Source organism: Haliaeetus albicilla, chromosome 12 (assembly GCF_947461875.1).
Source record: "Haliaeetus albicilla chromosome 12, bHalAlb1.1, whole genome shotgun sequence".
In the NCBI taxonomy this organism is placed as follows: domain Eukaryota; kingdom Metazoa; phylum Chordata; class Aves; order Accipitriformes; family Accipitridae; genus Haliaeetus; species Haliaeetus albicilla.
Window position 1 is genome coordinate 24,702,066 of NC_091494.1, and position 27,083 is coordinate 24,729,148.

Consider the following 27,083-nt stretch of genomic DNA (forward strand, 5'->3'; position numbering starts at 1 on the left):
AGGAGCAGCACCTTATCAAATAAGATATTTTAAGTAGGGCTATCATAAGTGAAGCAAGCAGCTGCCCAATTAAAAAAAGAAAATTTGCAAATGCTATTTTCTCCCTACAATAATTGTTTCCCATTCAGATTTGCAGAAATAACTCCTACTTAACCAATAATCTCACTAAAGCTGTCATAAGCTCATTTAACCCCCAAAATAACCATATGTGCTAAAAGAAGGGGTCCAACTTGCAGCCACCGACATCCTGGAGGTCTGTGCAGTGAATACTGTGGGGCTACACAAACTGAGCACCCATGAGTTGCTCTGCACAGTGCATAAACCTGGGCAGAAAACCATCTTCCAGAGGATGTGGGGAACAAAGATATGATTTTGCTTCAGCTACAGAGGAAGCCTTACTACCAGAACTGAAGACCAAGGTTGAAACTAGCCAGTCATCATTACAGTTTCAAAGATGAATGGTTTTTTTTCAAACACAATTCCAAATACCAGGCAGTCAGAGGCAGAGAACTCAAGTCCTCCTCTGGCTTTCTTTAAGTGCACGAGATACGAACAGCTTGTTCTACAGAATTGATCAGTCAGTCTTGTCTAAAGCATCTTTATGCTCTGGAAGTGTTTGGTTGTCCTCTGTTGCTGAGAGGAGGTCTAGCACAGGCCTAGTTACACAAACATTAATTCCTCCAAGAAATACACTTACAGCAATGCACTTGGAGAAGTGCCTCAAGTATTAAAAACCAGCTCCTAAAAAGAAATCCTTATTATCTCAATATGGGTGCAAGACTAGTGAATCTAAAGACCCATATGAAACCAATTTAATGCAATTTCGTAGCCATATATAATTGGGGCGTGTGTGTATGTGTGTATAATTGGTTTCAAATGCAGGTCACAATGGATTGACTGAAGCTTCTGGCTCTTTGTCAGTCCAGTGTATTCCACCACTGTTTGAACAACAGTTTTCTATTTAGAGGTAACTGGTAACCATCCTGCCTTTCTTGCTTTGAAAGAATGAAACCCACTACCCTGTATCAAGGAAAAGATTAATATCTGATTTGAAGAAAAGACTTCACGTCTGCTTTGTTTATGACTGGCAGTGATTTTAAGCCACATGTTTTTTTAATGGTCTGGTAACTTTTACTTTCCTCCTTTTTAATCATTTTGGGGGGGAAAGGTGAAGAAGGAAAATTTTCTCTGCTCATATCTGCTGAAAATGCCAGTCTGTACCTGGAAAGGATACTCATGGAGAACCTAATAATCACTAGTTTCCTGTGTTAGTTAGTTACTGCTTAATGAAGGGAAAATGAGTATTTCTTTAAAACCAAAGCTCTACTGATGCTGAAGTTCACAAAATGCTGCTACCAGATTTTACTGCAGTACACCTCAACCAAGTAATGCCCTGGGAGGTTCCAAGAGCTGGCAAAGGAACCCTGCACAGCATCTTCACAAATGATACCTGTGCAACTCCTTTTTCTTACATGAGGTTAGGAAGACCTTGGCAGCACAAGATACTTTGTCAGAGTCCTGGTTTCAGGAGGGAAGACTTGTGTTAAGGCCAAAGTCAAGCAGAAACTAATTTTTCTGATGATGAAGAAGGCTCCTGTATACACCTCCTTTGTGTGGGCAGAGCTTGAGTTACATGGCCGAGTCAGGAAGGTTCTGGTGTGCCCAGACCTGCACCACTGACTATTTCAGTACTAACCTCTTTGAATCCAGCTTTACACTGGTCTGTATGTGAACCTGGTAAACTCACTCATCTGTCTGAGAAAGCAGAGACAAAACACCTCATGTTCCTACGCAGCATGTTTTGACACAGAGAAAGTACTGACAAAGTGGAGTAGTATTATTATCTTTTGTGTGTGTGTGAAAAGTTCAAGCAACTTTTGAGCTTTTCAAACTGGGCCATGAAATGTTGCACAATGAACACCAGCAAGCCAAAAAATTCAGGTGAGGAAAGGGAGAGACTTCGGACTTTTAACAGTGCTTATAGATAGCCTTCAGTGAACAAATGTGGCAAAAACAGCACACAGAAAAATGTAATTGGATAAAAAAATTACAGGAAACAATGCATACATCTGTTTCTATGCAAACCTCACTATAGGAACTGTAAAGCTTCCTGCAGACTTTCAACTAGTAACACATATGAGACAGGCATTATTACAGATATCTTACAGGTAGAAACGTTAAGGTTACCACCAACATTAAGGGACTAGCCCACGAGTCACACCATCACCTATTAGTGACAGGACCGTGACTACATTCCTGTTCTTCTCACCCCTGTGGACTTCTTACTCATGTTCTCATATAGTAGCCATATGACTGTTTATAAAATAACATGCCTGGTTAACAGAAGGACTCTGTTGAACATTAGGAAAAACTTTCAAGAAGACTTTAAAATACAGAAAATTGAAAAAACAATATAAAGAAAGCAAGGAAAATTTCTGTCTGTAACTAAGACACTACAGAGGGTCTAATTCACATGTACCATCTGTACATGCCAAATCTGCAACTCTTCTTTTAGACCAACAGTGTATCTAAACACAGAATACATTCTGACATTAGCTGAGAAAATATTTCATCAAATATCCTTTCATGTGTGTGAGTGAGTATGTCCATGAAATAAAGAAGGTCCCTGGAAACCTACATCCTCATAGAACGGACCTGTCATATTGTCTGCAACACTTTACAGGAGTATCCTGTACTGGACATGAGCTTACTGGGACACTGCATGTTCTCTGAGAATAGAGCATCATTTATTTTTAAGTAGGAAGCTGGGTTTCTCCAGCCCTTGCAATGCTGCAAAAGAATGCAAAGACAGGCACTACAGCATACCTTTAAAAAACTCTGGTGAGGAAGCAAACAATCAAAATTATACTTTCAGCTAGGATATAAACCCTTTATGTTGCATCACTTAAGAAACACAAACAAAGGATATAAAGTTACCATCAAGTGCAGTGGTATTTTAGTTGGTCCTTTGGCAGAGATTTTCTCCCATAGACCCCTTCGCACGTACCGGACAGTAGTGCCTGCGATCTGAAACTCACCAGGAAGCTCAATTTTCCAGTCGCTGTTAATGGATCTCTTACTGGAATCTTTTAAAGCTGGAATGAATCAAACACCATGGAATGATATGTAAGTGAATTTGTAATTACAATACAGACTATTGAGCTTCTGTCTCAGCCCACCTGAAGTACAAGATGCAGTAGCGTCCTAACAGACTTGAGTTTAAAGTATACTTTTAGCTGACTTGTCATAATGTTTCTAACTTGGGCATATTCTGTCTTTCAGGTGATGAAGGCACTTCTAATTATATTAACATTGCTATTAAGTAACAATAATGTCATATAAACTGGTGTTGCTAAGGTTTTACTACCTAACGTTATTATGTTCTGCTTTCTGAATGAGCATCCAAAAATCACACATAGTCGATGTTGAACTCAGTTAGGGATACAGCCCTGCTTTTGCAAAAGAAAGCTTGCAAACTGAAATGTTTTTCTTTGATTTTCAGTGACGAGAGATTTAATTTGGATTTAAAATTAATACTAAAATACTACAGCATTGTGCTAACAAGCAAGAACCACAAAGTAGAAGTGACTGACTAGCCCATTTTCCTTATCCAAGCTGAGCAGGGTGCAGATTGTAAACAGAGAACATAATGAGAGAACAATCAGTTACAGCCGTAATTCTTCCTGGAATAATCTCAAAATTATTTGTCAAGGGTTACATGGGAATCATGTAGGCATGTATGTAAAATTAACACGCCTGGAATATCTGGTATATTGGAAATCAAAACTTAGATCACTTTAGGGATTATTCTCAAATCTAACTATTTAGATTTTGATCTTAGAAAAATGGATGGTACCATAAATTCAGACACATATACCAAATTGGCAGATGTGATGTAAGAATCTAATACACTGAGTAGCTGCTTGAGTATGACCTGAAGATACTTCTGGTAAAACACTTACACACTTGCAGTGTTATACAGCTATTAAAACTGGTACTTGAAGTAAAAGAGTATGAGAGCACCAGTGGCTGTAAACCGAAGTCTGGTTTGCAAGGCAAGATCTGTATATTTTTATGTAGACTGCCGTCCTGGTTTCAGCTGGGATAGAGTTAATTTTCTTTCTAGTAATTGGTATAGTGCTATGTTTTGGGTTCAGTATGAGAAGAATGTTGATAACACACTGATGTTTTCAGTTGTTGCTAAGTATCATTTAGACTAAGTCAAGGATTTTTCAGCTTCTCATGCCCAGCCAGTGAGAAAGCTGGAGGGGCACAAGAAGTTGGGAGCAGACACAGCCAGGACACCTGACTCAAACTGGCCAAAGGGGTATTCCATACCATGTGACATCATGTCTAGTATATAAATGGGGGGAGTTGGCTGGGGGGAATTGCCGCTCGGGAACTAACTGGGCATCGGTCGGCAAGTGGTGAGCAATGGCATTGTGCATCACTTGTATATTCCAATGCTTTTGTTATTATTATTGTCATTTTATTATTTTTATTATTATCATTATTATTTTCTTCCTTTCTGTTCTATTAAACTGTTCTTATCTCAACCCACAAGTTTTACCTTTTTCCTTCCACTTGTCTCCCCCATCCCACTGGGTGGGGGGGAGTGAGTGAGTGGCTGTGTGGTGCTTAGCTGCTGGCTGCGGTTAAACCACAACACTGCCCATCCTGATACTGACTAAAGTCTGGCAGCAGTTGGTTTCAGAGATTCTCATTCAGATAGTATGTAAGGAAACCTATTCTGATCTTCAAACATTAACATAAAATTCATAGATTATTTATCATTTTATCATTTATCTATTATTGAAACTCTCCTTTCAAATGTAGCAAGACAACTCTGCATTTTTTCAGTTTCCAAATAGAACCAGCTTTTGAAACTGTATTTTCCTAAATTTTCCTTGAGAAAAAGATCAATCGAATCTCTGTGTTGATACACATGTGAAGATTTGCAAGTGCAAAATAAAGCTGCTCCTGAGTTTGTGTGTGGTCCACAATGCAAACGTTGAACAAATTAACATTTAGCTGTCATAGTTGTAAAGAGAAGTCAAGTTACAAAGCAGAGACTGGTCAGTGGACAGAACGTGAACTTGGCAGATCAGCTTAATAGCCCTTTGTGCTCAAGCCTAGAGGGCAGAATATTCCAAAGTGCAAGCACTAGCTACAAGCATAATTTAGAGTGGCCCTTACGTTGTTCTACATTGCTCCAGAGGCTTTTTTGCAACTGGACAGGCATTATAAACCTCCAGTATTGGAAATAAGCAGAACTTAGGGTCAGGACGCTTCCTGATGCCTTCTTTGCTCTCAAAAGGCAGAAGCAGGTGAGATACTATCTACCCCTGGGTTTGATGGAAACCAGGCCATAAATAAAAATCATCAGCAGGCAAGGAACAGCCTGCCACAGCCACCCTCCTTTCAGAGTCCATGAGCTGGACACACATGTATAAGATCAGGTGCTGTAGGATTGCATCCGTCCTGTCAGGAAGTGACTCTATGCATCAGTAAGGACAACGTAGAAAGCTCCACTGAAGAATGAAGTCCTGTAAGATGAATATTGAGAAAAGATACTTGGAGTAATATGTCCTTTCTTCCAGCATAACCTATTGCATCAGGATCACTGATATCCTTCAAACACTGAAAGACAACTCCAGCCGTAAGGACATCACATTACTGTTGAGTCATCAGTGCAAGTTGATTTAGGGGTTTATGTGTTTTCTATGTTAGAATGGAAGCACAGTTATCCAGATGTTGGTGTGATGCATTGAGGGAAGAGAAAATTGGCAGACCCTGTTCTAACAGAAAGTCCCAGGCCCCTTTGTGGAGATCCATGCACCATGATCAAATTTGCCCTGATGTCAGACAAACAGAATAGCCTGTGTGTTACTGGGCTTCCTTAGTTCAAGGTTAACTGTCTCTTTTGGCTAAGCCTTTAACAAGATGTTTTCTTAACCTCCAGCATTTCATGCTTATTTTATTCTCTTCCAGTAAAGAACACCACCTTGGCTTTCACTTAACTAGGTGTGTTGCAAGAAGGTAAGACCAGCTGATTTAAAGCCTTTTTAAGTCAATAGGAAAATCTCCCATTGTCATCTCCTTGGATCAAGTCCCCATAGCCAGCAAACCCTTCTAGGTGTGCTTAGGTTATATATAATTATCTAATACCCTTACAAGACAAAGAACTGGGCTTCTGTCAACTGCACAACACAGCTGACTTACCAGTTGGGTCTAATTTACTGTGGGAACATATGTAAAGATACTGGACTATTCTACATAGATCTTCCTTTTATTCTAGTTGGCCATGTCTAACACCTTTTATATAGCTATTACAATGAAGGTTCCCTCAAAAAATGAGGGGCCAGCAAATCTCTTCCTCAAATGAGGTTTGAGGGGAAGGAAATCCTTGTTAGTTTTCTCTTTAGGGGGGTTCCTGAAGAACTGTTCTGCTTGGCTCAACAGGGAAAGTGCCTGGCTCCATAGATCCCAGAGATTCTGCCAAAGGTAAGAGGAGATACCTGAAGTGATTCCAGCACAGGGCACTATCTCACAGTGGAAACCCATTTTTTAATTATTCCACATACAGTGCACAGACATGTTCCCAGGCACCTGGGAACCTCTGTGTTTTTAAAATGGTCCCTAGCACATCTTATGTCCCAGGTCAACTTGAGCTCTCCCAAACAATTCATAGTGTGGATCAGAATCCAGTACTATCCAGGGTGCCTTCTCAATAAGCAGTATACAGGCAGCCCCTTCTCACTGGGGGCTGAGAGTCCATACACAAGATGGTCCATGACTGCTGGCCTCAGTGCCCAGGAATATTTCAGGGCACATTCAATTTGCCAACTGAGTATCATTTGTAGCATCTAACCTCTGGGGAAGTCTGTGTGTGCCTGCATCTGTGTGTGCCTTTCTGAGGATGTGCATCCTGGGGAGTTACTGGAGAAAGGTGGAATATCTTTCTGTCCTGCTGCACACAATCTTCCTGACAGCTCTCATGGTCCCATTAAAGGCTCCAAAATCAGGGTGAAGGCAAGCTGCAGGTATGGCTTCCCCAAGAGGAGTGGGATGTATTTCGGGGGAATGTGTTTTCTGAGGAAAGCTCTCTTTGGCACATAGACTAGGGGTATGATGATGTCCTGGTATTTGCATGCTACAGCAATGTAACTCTATCTGCGGCTTACTTCTCTTCCTGCTTTGTTCCTTGATCTACAAAGTACCTTCTGCAAACTTCAGACAAAATTCTGAAGCAGCATTGCTTTCCTCTGCCAAAGCCTAGCAGCTTCCAGGGAGATCAAAGCAGCCATCACACTGGCCTTGAGGAGCCATGAACATGACTAATCAAAGCTGTGGATGAGATAAAACTATCTCCATGCAGTATGGCTGACTAGTAAAGATATGGCACATGCTCAAAACAGTGTGCAAGAGCTTGAATGACTAACACTATGCTTTGGTTCCAGCTCATCATCAGAGGAAGATAGCTTGCTGACGAAAACCAAAATGTTAATCTTTGTGGACCTCTTTTCTGGGTAAGATTTGATTTTGATTGCTGCAGGCACTGCTCCCTCAGTGACTGAGGAGATGGAGAGTTTGGAAACAGCCCTGTTCCTAAAGGTACTCCTTGAGGTTTGCAGGAATTGCACTGGAGACTCAGCAGAGTATTTGGGCCAAAGTGTTTTTGCCGCTGTCTGTCTTCATTGCACCATCAGCAGGGATCAATGCTGCAGCTATAAATGCTGTCTCTTAGACACAGAGTACTGCTCTTACTCCAATGGCTTTTGTCACACACAATTATTGCAGTCCTGGCTCTGCCTAGCCCCAGAGGTGATAGTACTAAATTCAGTGGGCTGAATAGGGCCTTTTTCTCTTATTGAATGCTGTGCTTTTCATCCAAGCATTGCAGAAGCACTTTGCAAGACAGCAAGTATCTTTACTGCCATGATAGAGAAAAAGCAAAGCATGCAACAAAGAACACTTGACCAGCCTCCTTGAGAGCTAAGTGGCAGGAGATGAGGAGACCAGGATATACGCAGTCTTCTCTGACAAAACTTGTCTGACTGGTGGAAAATCCCAAACAGGAAAGCAGCTGTGAGCCCTTTTTGCCAAGGAGTTTTCACTGATTTAAGCTAGCACCCACAGGATTTATTCTGCCTTGGACAGATGGCTGCAGTTCTCCTGGGACCCTATGCCTTAAATAGGATAGTGAAGCACAGCTCCTTCTCTTCTCCCCACTGTGGGTGCATTTAGGCAGTAGCAAGAATCTACTGTTATATCTCTAAGCTTTTTCTGGCTCAAAGTTGTACAGAAGAGCAAAAGAGAAAGGAACCCCAGCGACAACCCATAACTTTTTTTTCTTGTTGGCTGGAAGACAGGAACTGACCAATCTATTTCTAAACCTGGCATCTAGTCAGATCTTTATTTCCACCTTGGGTCCCTCCAGCTTGCTTCCCAGCCTGTGGACACAAACTGCCGAGGCATTTCCTGTTCAAGGTAGTTTTTAACCATTACAGCCAGCCAAGGCAGCCAGCGTGGGTTGCCTGTAGGTGGAGGGAAATTCTTCAGGCACTGCTCCCAGCACATGCAAAAATGATTCCAAATTATGCTGGGCTCATTTCCAAAGTGCTGTACCCGGTTCTGAGTAGAAATAGGACCTGACTGGACTCAACTTTGTCAGTGTAATTGAAATAGAAAATCCTTCCATACTCAGACCTGGATTTACCATGCATTATGAGGCCTATCAGAGTGATTGGATTTTATTTTCTTGGTTATCTTTTTTGTCCTGCTGCTATTCTTCAGCTTAGGTTAGTAAGACTTTGGGTATCTTTTCTTTGTGTCCAGTGTTCCTTTGTATCCTGGAAAGCTTCGAGAGGTTGTCCTGGCTCCTGACCATGAACCAAAGAGCTAAAAGCATTCAGAAGCTTTAAAATAGGCAGATTTTTATCTACCTTTATGTGATGCACACAGGGCCAAGTCCTGCTTTCAAATACACACAATCCTAATCTTCACCACCCAGTGGGGAAATACTTGCTTTAGTCAAGGTTATGTGGTCACAATGAAGGGCAGTTGCTAGCTCCGCATAAGACTGCAGCTATCTGCCAAAGCCCAAGCCCCGGACAAATACCCTTTGCAAATCCCACCAAGAGAAACAAAAAGGCTGGCTTCCAGAAGGCAGAGTATTTGCAAAACCCAAGGAAACACTGGTTCTCATTGTTCCACCAGTGCTTTGCTATGTCAAACATCTTACGTGTAGGCGTAATCCTCTCCCAGCAAGCTGGCTGCAGCATTAATGGAAATACTAGCAGTAGTGATATGTGCCTCCTACCAAGAAGTGGCACAAATGCCAATGCTTTTGACCTAAGGACAGCTGAATGACATGATTTGCCCTCTTTTTTCCCCTGAATGTGGAATGAAAGACAGAGAACAGAAGTATCTTTCCCAGTGATATTGCCAACTTTGGTAGCATCTCAAGACAGAAAACCAATGGCACTGGACCTGAAATCCTAAGACACGATCACTATGTAAGTGCTTTCAGCGGCATACTATATCCCAGTACTGGATATTAACATCTCCTTTTGGCGGCAAAGATGGACAATTATAAGCAAAAGACATCGAAATCAGAAGCCAAGGCAAGGGTCCTAGTCTGAGCTTTGCTATTGACTCGCTGCATAGTCATGAGCAAGTTGCAACACCTCAGTTTCCCCTTCCACAAAACAGAGAGCAACAAGCTTCATAATCCTCTCAGAGTTCCTCACAGGCTTGATATATCTCTGGAAGCAATTACATCTTTCAGAGTGCTTTTCTATCCTAAAACCTTGCAGTGTCTCTGTTGTGAGAAGCCCACTTTGAGAGAACCAGAATACGCACTAGTGAAAAGAGTACCTAATACTTTCCAGGCTAAGGGACAGCTGGAACATGTATCAGTTCCAACCACTGCAATGAGAATATCAGCATGTGGAAGGGCTGAAACACAGTTTGATATGGAAGGACAAGAATCATGTGTTAATGAGCTCATCAACTGCAAGCAGAGCTTAGGTTTGACAATGCAGGGACCTATAAACTGCAAAAGTTCACTGAACAAAGGAGGAAGTTTGGGATTTTCTCTTATCCTTTTGTTTTCCCACACAGCATAAACAACTTAAGAGAGACAGAATAATTCCCCCATTTATGCATGGCCATGCACCTCTGAGTATGCAAAGGAGGTTTCAATGTGCTGGGTGTTCTTTTGGGCCTTGGACAATTTTCCTTCAACTTCCTGCTCTGCCACAGGCTTCCTGTGTGAAAGCAGGTTAATGGGGCATTAGCGTTTCTGTGACTTGGTCTCCCTAGAAGTAGAGGGGGGATAAAGCCCTTCATCTGTTGCACAGTAATGACACAAAAAGAAACACCCCTAACATTGGAGAGAAGACGCAGAAGACCAGACTGACAGGTGTATATTGCAGCTGACTGGTTGCATTTTAAAAAGGTCCTTCCAGTCTTTAATCTAAGCAATTAGTAACTGGACAACAAATTTGTTGACAGTCTCTGCCCTACAACCTCACATACAAATCTGACCCATCACCCACATCTGAAACTTTGTTTCCAACAGGGAAAAGAGGAGAGGAAGTCTGTTCCCCTCAAAAGGAATGCAGAAGTAGAAATGAGAAGAGGATTAAACAAATGGTTTGGCCTGAGAAAATAGAGGCAAGTGGACTAGAGGCTGCAGCTAGCCCACCTCAGAGTGCAGGCTCAGGTCTTGGGTACAGCATCAACTGAGAACCTGCTGCTGCAGGAAATGGCACAGGCAACCTCACGGTCAGGTTACTGAGGGATATCAGCTGCTGTGTCCTGCCTCTGCTTCAGTATGAGCTGGGCGCCTTCCTATCTGTCTCTCTGTCATTCCTTTCTCTAAATGCACTGTTCTCTTTCCCACTCCCTCCCAAAGTGTTGTGTGCTCCTGGCAGCTATGTTCAACCCAGTGCCAAGTTCTGTTCAGGAACTCTTCTGTCTGTATAAAAGTATTCTCTGGTCCTTTCAGGTTGCATAGGGCCTGTAACTGTCATACACTATCACATCAAGCAAACATCATGAAACCACGCCAGGAAAGCAGAGAGAGATTGCAACAAGAATGAAATCAACAGCTGCTTCCTGGCAACAACAAACCTGTCATCTTACAGATCATTTAGAGAGCGGTCATTTAACAGAAAACAGAGCTGAGTTTTGAATCAAAACATTCTTTTCTTTTGTCTTTTTACCCAGAAAACTGTGAGCAGGTTTATCCTCAACCACTCTGATCCGCCGGGCACCTGCAGGGATCACAGCTGCTTCGATGTAACCTATGGCAACAGAAGAGCAGATGGATGAAAGCATGCCACAGACAGCCAGAGGCATCAATCATTCAGTATCTCACCACGAAAAAAACAGCTCCTGCCCAGGTAGGGGAATGGTGGGAAACACTTCAAATGAGATCCCTGCATTGGCAGCCAAGTTTCACTGCTGTGACATGCATGGTTATGACTAACATTTCAGCCTGAGAAGAGGGAGAGAAATGCACATGTGCTGCTTAATTGTGACTTAAGGTTTGTGCTTGGGCCTAATAAGATTTGGTCCCTTTGAATCACCCTGGCTCTCCTGGAGTACTGACAGGGATGCATGAAGATTGTTCCTGAGCTGATGCAAAGTGTCACTGTCAGGAGCAACACTGCACATCACAGAACAGATGTCTGTGTTTTGAAATGAAGTTTCCAATAGATGCTTGTGCTTCCCCATCCGAAAAATACCCTGCTCGAGGCTGTGATCAGTATCAGAAGGTACTCACTTCCACAAAACATTCTGATGATGCTAAAACTAAACAGCAGGAATTAGTGGGACAACTAGGGGAAAAAAAAGTGTTTTCACTTACACTTCAGCTTTATACAAAAATTCTGGAGGATATAATGGTAATGGTCTCCTTGCGTTGGGCTGCTAATCAGAATTCCACAGCTCAGGTTTAATGCAACAACAGAGCTGAAAGTTTCTCAAGGACTGACCACCAGTCACCTCTGAACACTGCCAGCAGACACACATGCCAGATTAGACCTTCTGAGCATCTGACGTGGTAGGGAAGTTTTCACAGTGCCCCATCATATTTTTATAGAATTCTCTTGGTTTTTATCTTTCTGAAACTCTCTTGGCCTTTTCATGCTTTCTTCAACAACCAGCAATACAACACAATTATACCACTTTTGACTAACAGAATAACAGTAAGAATAATTAAGATCTACAAGGAAATGTAGCCTATTTTCCCCCACCATGGAGCCGTGTGGAGTTACAGACTTGTTCCATGGGGTGGAAGTGGTGCCTTTAAACTATAAAGCTGAGGAACATTAGGGCCCATTTCAAAGGTCAGGGAGCCAGGCAGAGTTTCTCCACTGGCTTCACTGGACTCTGAATCAGGCCCCTGTAGATGACACTAATCTCATCAAAAACCATGACTTGATTCCTTCTAATTGGCCACCCAGTTTACTTTGCAGTGTATAACTTGGCACCTCTTTTGGGTTATTGCTCTCTCCTTTATTTTAGATGTTAAGTAGCTTATCCTGTATGTTTCCTCATCCCCTTTTTTCCTTTAAAGGACTGTGTGAATCTGTTCTGTGTCAGCCCTGCCTTCAGGGAAATTGTGGGCAGTCTAGAGCAATAACTTGGAGAAGTGCTGGAACAGTGACTCCTCTAGCATTCAGCAATGTTTGGTGAGCTATTTTAGGGACAAGTGGAGCTGAATGGCCATGCTTCTGCTACGCTGATATGGGGGGCCTCAAAGGAGGATGCTGACAGCCTCATGCATGAGGACTAAGTGATTTTTTTACTGCTATGACATGGAGTGAGATGGACAGGGAGTTTGGGTCTCAGGCTGTGGATTCATTTCTACCTGTCTGAACCAGCAGAGTGCCCAGCCCCTTTGTTGTGCTATGAATAAGGCTTTAGCTCTTGGGTTTCATGAGGTGCATTGGATGGATAGCTGATTTGGGCCAGACACACTCCCTCCTCTTTCCTTGATCACTGTATGTGAATGACACTTTCCATTTGACCCTTCAGCTCAGTTGTTTTTGCACTTGTTCCTCCTTACTTACTTCTCCCTTACTCAGGATATCTCAGTCATCCCTTGCAGGAAAAACAGAAAGAGGGACAGCAGAGCTGCAAACCATGTCTGTGTACAGAAGCCAGAGCAGCGGCTCTCCCATCTGCTATTACAGAGTGAGTTTCACTGGGAAAAATCATTACTTCTAGGGTCAATTTTTTAAAGGCAGTATTGAAATCTGTTACGAAATCAAAGCAAACAGATGTTGGATTTTATTCTAGACATTGCCAGGAGTTGGTTTTTCATCAGCTGAGATACCAAATTACAGTCAAAACAGAGTGTTTCAGAAATCAAACATCCTCACTGCACCCCATGCATCTGCATATAAACCCAACCAACAATTACCATCAGACACGAGCACACAGCAAAGGTGTGATTAATGACAGTCTGTCATGGGGAAATAGGCTTTATGACACACCTGAACACCCCTGTTAGGAAGCCAGTTTGGAACATGCCCAAGTTTCAGGTAATTTAATGTACCTACTGGGGTACTATTTACTTATTTATTTTTTAAATCACATGCCAGATACAAATGCCCAGAGCTAAATCATGCAGAGGTTGGATACAAAGTTACACCGAGTTTAGTGGAAAGCCAGTCACTAACTTCAGTGAACTTTGGATCTGTCCCCTGACCTAGCAGCAGCCAGGTGTGTGTCACACTGGTTTAGAGGTGAGTGAGCTGTGGAGCTGTGCTTGAGGTTCAGCTAGTGCCATAAATACGCTCTCATTTCATCACTGTGCCATGAGAGAAACACCACGTGGAAAAGTTGACTTTTATGTTATTTTTCACAATAGTAAATAGTGGCTTGTAAGCTATTAATAGCGTATTAGTTCTGGAGACTGTTCAGTTTGGTCTTACACCAGATTTTTCTCCTCATGTAATTTCTAATCCTGATTAATGGCTTTGGGGGGTTGTATTCACAGCTCCTGAATAAGAAGAAACATACTGTGCTAACTCACTGAGATCATGTGGCACAAACCTGACTGCTGACCTTTACTCTTCTGTTAGTGAACTTTGAACTGCTTTGCAGTTGTATAGATCTGACCTGTCCTTTCAGAGATGAAGCAGAATTCTTGGGCATGTCCCATCGGGAGCGTCTTGACACCCTCATTCATTATTTCCAGCAATACTGTGTGAGTTAGTGGTCAAATCCTATTGCAAACATACTATATAACATCCATGCAAATTTGCCACAGGTACAAACTCAGATCACTACCACCACTCCAGTCTGGTCCTTAGAGCTAATGTGAGGCTTCTGGTCACAGCCTCTCTGATCTTTGAGATAATTGCACCAGAAAACACCTCCAATGTTTTCCAGGCAAATTTTATTAAGCAAACTGTAACTGTAGATTGCCAGAAAGATTATCAAATGTCAGCCAGTAAGACCAAAAAAAGTCTGAGTTGGCCCTGAATCAAGGACTCTCAAAGATCTGTTAGGTCTTAGGACAATTGTCTGCAATGCAGGGGTTTGCAAGGTTGGGCTTAAAGTTCTGCTTTAAATGAGGAACTGGTTAAAGACTGATGAGATTTGGCAACTATCAGGCAGTATTTCTAGTAATTTCACCCATAAATCAGCCTGTTAAGATGAAGCTTTGAAAGTACAACAGGAGAACTTCATTATTTGGTAATTTATAGTGCTGTATGTAGTATACTCCACCTTGGGAACAGTTACTTTGGCACGCACCAATCTTTCTGGATAATCTGCATTACATCAGTGTCTCAGGAATGTAAGACTGTGATTGAAGCAAATCCTAGATACAAATTATATGGTGTAACTCGTATTAGGAGAGACACCAGAACAAAGCGGTGGCTTTGTCATCAAGGAGATTAATATGTGAACAGTGGCTACTGTATCTTCATTTAAATGCTGGAGAGATTTGCAAGAGGAAAGCAGCTCACACAGGAAAATCCATTGTTAGCCATTGTTATTATTCCCAGAAAGAACAGAAAGTTTAGTGTGAACTTCAGAATGTCACTGATCTGCTACAAAACTGTTCTCCGAGTTCACATTGCAATGAAAGATGGACTCTGAGGTAAAGGAAAAATTATCCCATGGCTGAAAATACTGATCTCTGGGTACTGTACCTTCATATTTTAGCCCTGTACACACATGAAAATTAGGTGTGAGAAAGTCAACAGTACTCATCCCATTATCAAACTTTCCAAAAGTGCTTTGAACAAAGATCTCAGGGTAGAAGCCAAGGAAATAAGACTGCCCTGCCTACCTGCTGGTCATGGCCAGCACAGCTTCTGTAATATTTTAGGGATAAGTACCAGCTGGGCATCTCAGTTTCCATGACCCTTCCCACCTTGCACCTTTTGCTAAATGCTGGTTGTTGCAGTGGAGTGGAAATATGTCCAGTGGTAACTACGTCTCCATTTTCTGAATAGTCGTGATGATTCTCCATTGCTATTAGCTTGAGAGTAATTCCTCCATCGGCACCTGTCCACTTCCAGCCATGGGATAGCTCATTTGGAAGAAAATCAGTTCACTGGAGAGCCATGGATAGATTTCAAAGCCTCCTACTATTGCTGTGAAGCTGGCTGCCGGGATTTCTAACTTGCATGTTCTGCCTAAACCCTTGTAAGACACCCCAGAGCTAGCCCTAGGGCTCTATTTTCTCATCATTTAGATGTACACCCTATGGACAAAAAAAGAGTTTCTTGTGTTGGCTAAAGATGCTCCTAGCCAGCACTACAGCACTACTGTTCAAATATCCTTTCTTTCTTTTAAATATGTGCTGGACAAGTAATGCACACAATAAAAGCCTGCTTTTTTACCATGTTAAAAAAAAAAAAAAATTGCTAGCAAAGCTACACTCTTCATTTCCCAAAATGATAGTTACAACAACTGGCATATCTCACCTTTTTATGTTCTGCCATTAAAAAAATATCCAAATATCTGTGGTCCTTCTCTTGGATCACAAGCAAAGGGCAGCAATGAAAATCTTGATATGGCTGAGAAGAATCAAGACAGACAGATGCAGGCCTCATTCTCAGTGCAGGTCTCTAAGCATTACAAGCACAGCCTTGGAGTCCGGGCAGAAGTAGTCAGTGATAAATCATCTACCCAACAGATATGAGCCAAAGAGCTGTCCTTCATTTCTAGGTCCCCTGTACAGTGGCAGGAAGACAGAGATGAACTTCGGAACAAGTCTGAGTTTGGTTTCGAAAACTTACTTTGTGAAAATAGGTACAGGGCATGCTGCCAGCCAAAAGTAAACCTCAGTCTAAACAGTGCATTCAGTTGGCCTACTGAAGACAGCCAGCTGCACACAAGTGTATGTGATGTTTAGCATCACAAAAAAAGGCTTTTGACCTCCTTCCCAAAAGAGAAATGGAATCCATTTCCCACTGGATCACCTTGGATCCGGTGGCAAGATCTGAACTGCTGGGCCTCCTATGAGGCACTTCGAATGTTCCATCATCATGGCCCACCAGGGTGGCAGAACCTCATCTGGGACATTAAGGTTGGAAAAAAAAGAAATAGGTCAAGTTCTTTTTACTTGGGTAATGAAAATTTTGGCTTTCTTTCATGCAGATATGTTTTCTAAAAGAAAGGATCTGTACTCGATCTTTGACAAACCATGCTAAATAGTAAAAAGACTTGAAGTTTATCCATGGCTTTTGATACCAATCTCCCCATGTAATCCAACCAAAAGAAGACAAAGAACCAACACCAAAGAATGCCACCGACACCCATTGACACTGCAAACAGCATTCAAGTATCTTACACGAGAAACACTTGGGAACAGCCTTTGCCTTTGCCATCACACATGTGGAAACCTTCTTACAATGACTATTGGTTACTAAGAAACAGAAAGGAGTTGGCATGGATTTAGTTCAGTTAATAGGGCTTGACAACATAATTTGCAATCACAGGACTTATAGGGACCAACGCTGCAGTCAATGGAGTCCCACATGCAGAGCAGCTGAGGATCTGGCCCAAAGGTTGCAGCTGCAATTCCCCAAACAGATACCATTCCAAAACAATCAGTGTCTTGATGTTTGAAGTGTATTCTCTTCTGAAATAATAAATCAGCATACTTGACTCAGTGTGTTGGCCTTGACTTGGATCGCAGCAAATTCATGGGGATTTGCCACTGACCTGTGCAATCATTTACACATCCCAACCCTGAATCTGTTGCCATAGTCATATTGTGTATTCTCCTTTGCCCCAATTTTTGTCAGATTTTTTTGTACATATTTGCTTAAATGTCAATTTAAAGAAAAAAACCTAATTTTTCTTGAGTAACCTCATATTCACTTGTGATACCTCAGGCCCAACCCTGGAGCTTTGCCTACTGCATGAGATTCAGTAAGTTAACCTGAGGACCTGATTCTGCAAAACAGCAGTATATGAATAGAAATTGGTGGGAGTAACTCACAATGCATAAAACGTTTGGAGAATAAGGGCTGGGAATCATAAGTGAAACCAACAAGTCTGTTTTCAGTGTCTAACATAAAAGAAATCCAAAAGCAGGAAAACATGAACAGTGAACAATTAAAAAACTGTAAATATTCTAGTAGGCTGGGATGCTCATTAGAAGAGTGTAATTAAAATGTTGAAAGCAAAGATAATTTTCAACCTAGAAGAAGATTGTTTGGCATACTGTGGATGTCACTTTTTAAAACTATTCCCACATAAAATTTAATTCCCTTTGAAAGTAATAAATCAAAACATCTAATAAATGTTTATGAGATTATAATTGTAAAAACAATTATCTTACAGATTATGTGAGATGGGTAAAGGTGGAAAAATTGCATTGACAAAGCAACATTTTGACAGGTTTGCACTTCTGAGATGATCAGCAAAGAATAAAGATCAATAAAAGCTTGAACACTGACCATGACTCAGTCAGCCATCTCTTCTTATTAGATTACAGGGTGTTGGGGGTAAAAGCCTCCTGTAGTGTCCTGGCAGCCAGAAAACCAGTCAAGGCTGAAACTGTTCTGTTCCTACAGCCTTGTAAAGTTACCACCCTCAAGCAGTCTGTCTAGTTGGAAGCGGGTGCAACCTCCTGGCAGTGACCCAGAAATTTCTTATTTATCTGCACAAGATGTTTTGTACTTTCATTGGAAAAGATAAAAGATAGTTACTCTTCAGGAGCAATTAAGAAGTTCCTGAGCAGCTATAAAATCTGCTACAGAAATGAAGAATAGCTTTTTTCAATGTATATGAGAAAATTTTCCCACCATTTGCATCAAATGCAAATACCTTGACATAAGTAGGTGGAAAATAACTGGGACAAAAGAGTCAAAAGCAATAATGTAGGAAATCATTCAACAGGTTGGCCTAGCAATGCAACAGCACAAATGTGCTCCAGAAAGATGTGGTGCAGGTGGGAGATCCTACCTGCATCTCAGAGGAGGTGACAGATCACAGCTGGCTCCACAGATAAGGAGGAGGAGGGTGCAGAGGAAGAGGTCAATGAACAAAATCAGAGCCTCAGACTTCAGTGCTGAGACTTTGATTAAAGGAAGCTGCTAAGCACTGGTGCTGCTTTAGTAACTAAACAGAATGGAAGTGTGTGCTTAAAGGGAATCTTTATGTGCTTTGCTGAACTCAGTCCTGGAGTAGCACATGTTGAATGTATTTCTCCACAGAGAAATGGCAATTCTGTATTCACTGAATGTGAAATAATTTTTTCTGGACAATTCCTTCCTCTTGGAGCAGCTTGCAAGTCCTGAATCTGGCTTTCCCTCCCTTTGCCTGATGAGGATGTGTGATTTCTCAGGTTTCTCAGAAGCACAATACAGAAACTCTGGAACAAAGACTAATTCAAACACCAAGCTGTATATACATTAATGTTTAACAAGAGAGGGGAAAGTCTTAACTCTGACCAAAGCTCTTGTATCCTATACTGGATACTGTTGCTGGCAGGGAATCAGTAAAAATATTCAGAGGGGAGTGCTCTTTCATTTAGCTGAGATACCCTGATTATAACATGAATCATCTGCAACATGCAACATGCATCACTGAGCTCTCAAAGAGCTCAAAGATGGTGCTGAAATCAGACTTCTCTCCCACTGGAAAAGACTGTGTGATTTTGTTTCTTATTTAAAATCAGCAGCACTGGTAGCTTTCAAAATGAGAAACACAACTTCTTCATTCTGAATTTCAGACAGAGGCAATGGCTGGCATCTGGGCAACTGAATAAGAAGCAGACAGAATATCACATTTGAATTGAGTTGGGTTTTGTTTTGTGTTTCTTATGTGTTTACTAGAGCAGATGAGTCCAATGCTATCCAAGAAGAAGAGCTATTACTACCACTCTTTAAGTCTCCTCAAGCAGTTAAGAGAACCTCCACTCCACTAAAATGCTGCTGAGGGTTACTCACCCATCCCCTTGGTGTGGTTGAAGTCGCCTTTCACCACTTTACAGGTTTTGCCATCACCACTGCAGATTCCACAGCGATCCTCTTTGGCAGCTGAGCCAATGATTCCATCGCAGCCAATTTTCTAATGACAACAACCAGAGGTCCCCATTATTTTGTTTGCAAGGTTAAAGTATCTCTAAACATTGAGGTGAAAACTAAGGTAGACATCTGACTGAAAACCTGAATGGGAAGAGAACACTGTGAATCAGGGGAGCACTCGTTTGGAATGGTGTTGATTTTTTTTTTCAGTAACCCCCTTCTCTAACACTAAGAGCATGAACTTTGATTCAGAAGATTTAACTGAAGAGAGTTTCACAAACACTAGTTATTCCAGATATTATCACAGATTTCATACTAACCCACTTTAACTTCCTTCAAACACAACAGATTAAAACAATGTTTCATGTTTGTATAGCAATTTCCATCTGAGGAGCTCAAAGACATCCCAGAGAAATGGACCACTACTGTGATAATTAGTTTAGAGAAGAGAAAAATGTGATTTCCTTAAATGAAAATTAACTCAAGTAACCTGAATCCTGGTCATAGCCCTTCACTACACAAAAATTCAGAGTGCTGTTACAAGCTCCAGTGTGCTGCTCACTGAATGAGCTCTGCTTCGGATTGAGATCTTAACAGGGAGTGTAACATTCAGTTCTGAATACACTTTTGCAATACCTTTAAAAAGACCTCATTAATCAGATGGCTCAAGATACCTGCAATGCAAAAGTAGTTCAATGAAAGCCGGTCAAGTTCATATTTGGCCAATCCGTACCATAAGATTGCTTACACAATTATGAAATTTTCCATATGCTTGCACTGTATTAAGCTTAGACATTCAATTGTAAAAAAAAAACCCAAACCCTAACACTTTCACCTAGAGCTTCACTTTAAATGGTATTTTCATAATTTTCTATACCTACCTAAACTTTTTTGAATAACAATCTGCAGCCTTGCTTCCACAGACAGGTATTACTACAATAATCACAGTGTTCTCCCTGTAGCTATAGAGACTGTGATGGTAATGTTCCTTATTCACAAACCATTTACAGGTTATGATGGTGAAGATTGCACATTTGTAGATCTTGAGGTTGATAAGACTTGCTGTCATTAGTCTCTACGTAAATTGTTTTCTGTCCATGTAAGACCCTCAAAGTAATCAGCAATTCACTCTTACAACATAAATTTCTACTGAAACAAGAGTTGCCATTATGCAAGTTATTAGCAGAGCTTCTACTATCAAAAATAAGTTAAAGATTTATTCTCTGTAGATAAACAGCTTCTTGGCAAATGAGTTAGCAGGACTGTCACTAATAATACTTATTTGAATAAGGCTGTTGGGTCTCTCCCTTCCTTGCCTTACAATAAAGCCAGAGGAAAGTTGGCGAGATATCTTAGGGAATGATCAAAACAACAACCATTTTGAAAAATAGTGTAAGCAGGGAAATATTAAGAGAACTTGGGCTGTTTATCTAAGACTGTCTGCATGTAAGCAATGTAATTTGGACCTGAACTCAAATGTTCCTCTTGTTTCAGAAGACACTGGCCACTGCTGAAGTCCAGATGTATTACAGGGACCAAAGATTGCCAGCGTTCAGATGTGTTCCAATGCAGTGTTTGTCTGGGTAAATCATTAGAGACAGACACATGCTGAGAAAGGATGATCATCCTAAACACATACAAGGGAAATGCTGCTTATTAACTAGAACAGCATGTGAGTTGGTGGACAAGAACTACAGGAAAAAACCTATATAAATGGGAGTTAAAGGAAGGTAGGAAGAAGACCATGGAGTTTCTGGCAGTTGCAGTTCTCAAGTCGAAACTTCACACCCCTGTCCAACAAATAATTTTGGGATATTGAATGTGATTCTGCCCCCAAAACAGAAGGATGTCCCAGCAATTCTCCTTCCAGGAAAATAAATATGATTTATTAATGGGGTTGCTGAAAGGCAGCTGGAAATATATGCCTGCCTGCCACCCTGCTGAGATACTGGAAAGGCTGCATTTAATTTAAGACTCTAGTGCTATCTTTTATGGTACTGCATTGTTATTAGCACTATGCGAGCACACAAATGAATAAAGGGAATATAATGAGTCTTGAACCACACTTATTCCCAGTGCTACGCAAGGAGTCTGTAGGACTATAACAGAGGCAGGCAAAGAATGGGGAGTTAGCAATCACATGCTTTGCATTTACGCTGTAGTTTCCCAGATAATGTAAACCAGTGCAAGCCAGTAAAGCCTCTGAAAGAGTAAGTCCCCCCCTCTTCTGACACTGGGGCTCAAGACAAGGCATTTCCTCCCACGTTTACTGGGTCACTGACACACTTTGACTTGAGAGACCCTCTCTGAAGGCATGGAAAGAGCACCCACTGATTCCACAAATATACCTCCCAAAACCTTCACTGTTTTTTACCTTTCATCTTCACCCTAATTCCCTGTGAGTGGAGGAACCGGGAATAGCCCTTGCAGCCTTCCCTTCAATGGCACCATCCCTCCCATTGACAGGACAGACTTTCCTTTCAGTCCAGGGCTTGAGGATTAAAGCCCCCATCAGATTTGGGCCAGGAAATGGCTTCTTACACAGGAAAATCTTTAAGAGAACAAAACAGTTTTCTTTCTTGGCTTCAAGATGAAAATTGGTGCATTCTTGCTACTTTATGAGGGAAAAATACCTTGGAAGCACTTTACTCTTGTCAACATAAACATTAGAGCCCATTTCTCCCTCCCTAAGCCTTACAATCATTTCCAAAGTAAAAGCGTATTTAATAACAGTACATAATGAAACAGCTTTTGTTAAGATTTGACAATGGATTCCAAAAGCTGCAAAGTCATTTAGAAACACATTACAGTGACCACCTTGGTCACTTAGATCCTTTGAAACCTCCCCACATTGAAAATACTGCCATTCTTCAAACAAGTGCAAAGGGGAAGAGACAGAGCTGGAAGGGCGAGGAAGCAAAACACAGTGAGCATTACCCTTCCTTGGAGGAAAGTATCAGCCAGCAGTCCTTGGACTGTTAATTGGGAGATATGTCCAGCTTTCTCCAAGGTGAGAAAGCTCCTGAGATTCCAGCACTGGGGACCAGAGGCTTATGCCTGAACCCCACCAGACCAGGGGGAAGATTTATGGAATCTGCACATCATCAGCTACTTGCTGACATTATGCTGTATACTACTGTCAATTGTTAAAATAGATAGAGCTGTCCTCAACCTGCAGAAATCTTTCCAAAAAGTGAGGGCTTAATTAACTGTATGCAAAGGGAAAATCCCAAATTTTACTGCTGAAAAGTCATGTTTTCATAGTGAAGAAACAATCCTTTAAAACCCAAATAGTTCAAGGGATTTATTTGATCTTTACCACCTCTAACTTGTTTTGCGCTGCTTCCTGTACAGTCAGCACACCAAGGTAAGGTGATTTTTTTAATTAAGAAGCACAAAGGCAGAAAGGGGAAGCTTTACATTCTGAAGAAAGACAGACCTTGTAAATAACATGCTGTGTGTTTTCTGACCCAAGAGTTATCCTGCAGGTGAGCAGACTGAGTTCATGGACCAGTCCATCCAGCAACAGCTGGATACTTTCAGTTCCATCAGTCTTGAATGGACTGGTAAGAAGGGAAGCAGTTTTGTATTCTTACCAAGATGATCAACTAAGGAGTCAGCAGGGCACTTGGAGCTCGTCTGTGTTCAGAAGGAAGAATAAAAAGTAAAAAGCCAGCCTGCTGTAACCACCATCTGTTCAGTAGTCTGTGGGAGCATTTGCCACTGTCAGCCCTGTTCTTGGACTCTTGGAGCTTCCCTGCACCATCCAACATGGACTTGGACAATAATATCCACAACTTTGGCAAAGGTACTGATGTTGACACCACCCAGGAGTTCCACCTCCTGCCTGTACTAGCTGTTGAAAGCCTGCAGTGCTGCAGTACTGCTATTCACAGCATCAATTGGACAAAGAGGAAGCAGATTTTAACCAAAGCCAGTCCTTTACCCATATTAAAACATCGAAATGCTGGCAAGAAACTTAAAGATAGTCTTTTGGGGCTTCAAGTCCTCAGCATGGACAGTCACAACTATATCCACAGGTTTCTTAATGATCTTCAACCCAGGCAGTCTCCTACTCTGACACCATGTTTTGGAACTATTCATTGACCTTTAAATTGGCAGGTAACTGCATATTTGCTGAGCCAAGGCCTGAAATTCATTCTCTCTGAGCTGATATCTCAGTCCACCCTTCCTTCTCTCCCTCCCTCTTCTTCTCATTTTTATAATTAAACATCTGAAAATACTGCTTGTTGGGTGGTATTTCCAGCTTCAGTCATTGCTGGCTCTAGCAGAGGAAAACTCTTCTGAATATACATCATTTGGATTCTTCTGTGTGAACTATTTTCTGTATTGCTTCGGTATTTTTTAATGATATTTTTATTTGTGTTTTCAATGGCTGTGTAAGACCTCAATTGATACAGCCTGCGTGAGTATGTTTTGCTACATAAACACAATTATTTTTGTTATATACACCCACCCTGTGTAAGAAATGACATTGTAGGCTCACAAAAATGTAATGCTTCCCATATGCTGAACTAACTAGCTGTCTCAATGGATCAAATATAAATATTGATGCAACATGTGCCATTTTACAGATTAATCATGTACAGAGCATGCTGGTTATGACAGACTCATCTACACTGCCAATTTTTTGTCCATAATATCCAGTGTCCATTGATACCTCCAGGGAGGGACCACATGAAACAGGAATGTACATATGTGAGCAACTGACATTCAGATCTGAGGGTAAGAGAATTCTTATTTCTTTGTTTTAAACACAACTGCACTTGTGGAGGATTATAGGTGTTTGTCAGGACTTGTACAGAGGGGTGAGCCTAGATCCCTAATCAAGCAGTTCATCTGTAAGTTACTTCTATTTCTGTTCCACAACAAATTTTGTGTGATGCATTGAAGTCCATGCAAATATCCTCTTGTCATTTCCCAAGCCTTCAGATTTTACCTGAATCAGAGCAGCTCTGCTGGAACAGGAGATATGCACTGCCTGTTTTAAATGAGCATTATCTTATCTGCATTAGATATGCAATTACACTTGCCCATTGACTTTGTGTTTAGATCCCTTAGCAGTTCATGGGGTTGCTAGATACAATTATTCTTGATAACCACTTTTTCATATATAGAGTGTGAAGGTTATGTGTCAAAACCACTGTGTTCTGGCAGCAGAGCAGGCTATATGAGCGAACATGCAAGTAATACAAAACCTTTTCCCATCCCAGGAACTCCTTTGCCTCTGTTCTTTGTTCACTTTCTGTAGCTACCCCTTTCTGATCCTTCCAAACCAGCTTCATCTGATTTGACACCTTTGACCTGATTCCACCCTGCCTCTGCCCTGGTTTGTAGAAATGCCAACAGGCTGCAGATACCAGAGGATTTTATATCAAATGCCTATTCTTTAAAAGAGGCATCTATCATGTCGGTTCTGGATTTAAAGATAATATTTATTTATTGGTATATGATATATCTGTAGCCTCCCTTCCGGTCAATTCTTGGCTGCTCAAGCCACACACAAAATCTAAAGCCTCCAAGGTAGATAACACAATGAATTGTCTATTATATGCTCTCTGTGGGTTAACATAGAAGAAAAATAGGGGGAAACAGCAGGATTTTTTTTTTCATTTGCCACTGTAAAGTACACTAAAAAAGTAGTAAGATATCAACAAAGTCTTGTTTCTTGTCTCTATGCCTTACTCACCAAAAGCCCCAATACTCTTTTTAGGCCTCAGATTACAGAAAATGCTACAGACCCAGAAATTGAAAAAAAAGGCAATTATACAACAGGTTGCTGTAGTTCAAACAATCTTTCTGGATTTTGTGCACATACACTAAATAATTTATCAAAGTACAGTGCTAAGCCAAGCTGTTCTATGGAGACAAGCTACCCAGTCTGGAACATCTTGTACCACAGTTTGTAATGCAGGAATATGAATAATACATGGAAAATACTCAAGTGATGATGCAAAGCCAGAACTGCATGCATCAATCAAATGCAAAAATTGGGTACTGATTACTCAGAAAAGTGTTTGCCAGCAACAGGTCCAGTAGACAACTGCAATTTATCCTCTGCCACCTGTAGTCCTCTCCTGACACTCTGCCTATCCAATTAGCAAAAACTATTTCTGAAAATGTGTCAGTTTTCAAATTTGTGCTCTCCTTTCATACAGTATGACAATTGCTTTTGGAAGTCATTCTATAATATTTTTATTGTTCCAGGACAGCCTAATGTGTGGCTTGTCATCATTGAGTGTACTGGGGATTCACCAGCAAGTTAAAAGTAGGCATGACATGACAAAACATTCATAAGAAAACTGTAGATAGAGCCAAAACCTCCTCACCTCTTAAATTATTAAATCACGGCAAAGACTGCCCTTGATCTCTAGCCTGGTTCCGCTATACAGGAGGTCTGTCTTTTCAAAGAGACCTTAGATTACCTGCTGAAGTACAACCTGTAGCCCCCACTGGAAAGTTCTCATGCTATCATGAGTCTCAGACTAATCCTCCTTTGAGAAAAGCCAGCACAAAGTCATGTGCATCATAACAGTCGGCTGAGCAGCTTGTCTTCTCCCCACACCACTGCTGTATGACATGTGACACCTTTTTTAGCTCTACTTCTGCCAGCAGTTTTCTATTAACATTAGCAGCACAAACAGAGTAAAGAACTGTAAGAGGTTAGAAAGTGCACTGCTTCCATGAATGTTGACTCATGAAATACACACTGAACAGTCTTGAGGAAGAACAAAACCCTTGGGGAATCTTCTCTTTGAAAGCCACTTGTCACTTGAAGAGAAATATGAGAAGATAAAAGCAATCTGAGTTGCAGGTTGCACTGCCCTACTCCATGACCGCTATGTTCATGCTAGAGAAAGCAAACGGTAGAAGCAGGTGAGGGACAGGCTGCAAAGACTAGATGGGCACTCACCCTCCTCCTCCTCAGATGCATCAGACTGCTCTTGTTCTCCAGCTTGCTATGGATATTTTGTCTCTGAAAAATCTCAGGAGAAAAGAAATTCTCCTTGCTAGGAGACTATGTGCATTTCAAGAAGAAAAGGTCAAAGACCTATATACACATTGAACAAGGCATCTAGTTTGCTCAGAAGATGGTAAGGATAAGTGCGTTTGTCATTACTCTACAATGTTTCTTCTAAAGGCATAACTTTATAAAACTCCCTTCAATTTTTGAGACCAACTCCTGAAGCTCTTAAATAGCTTTCATTTCATCCTCATTCTGGCAAAATTCTATCACTATCAAGAATGAAATGTTCAGCATCAAAAACAACTCTAATAAACAAGGACAGGACAAGATTGAATGAAGGCCTTATGATTTGTCTCAAAGGCAAGGAGTAAGATTAAAAAAGTCTAGGTGACTCATGAACCCCTATGCTAAATTTAGGGCTGACTTTCCTCTCTGGTGCTTCTATGCATGACCGAAGTGTTAACCAGGTTTATTTACTCCAGCTGCCTTCAGGTGTAAGTGATAAATACAGGGATGCTGCTGCTTATGAAGATTTTGCTTCAGGGATAGTGAGGCTGACACCAAAAGGCTTCATTCACACT

At 41.3% G+C, this 27,083-nt stretch overlaps 1 protein-coding gene across 2 annotated transcripts in view; it reads right to left on the bottom strand.

Moving 5' to 3' along the window:
- The window catches only part of ADAMTS17 (ADAM metallopeptidase with thrombospondin type 1 motif 17), a 198,389-nt gene that overhangs the window by 45,035 nt on the left and 126,271 nt on the right, over positions 1 to 27,083 (bottom strand). For both annotated transcript variants that reach the window (XM_069798522.1, XM_069798521.1), the window contains exons 15-17: positions 19,437 to 19,557; positions 11,232 to 11,312; positions 2,938 to 3,095 (exon numbers count right to left, since the gene is read on the bottom strand). In XM_069798522.1, coding sequence (XP_069654623.1) covers positions 2,938 to 3,095; positions 11,232 to 11,312; positions 19,437 to 19,557 — 360 coding nt within the window. The remainder of the gene's footprint in view (positions 1 to 2,937; positions 3,096 to 11,231; positions 11,313 to 19,436; positions 19,558 to 27,083) is intronic.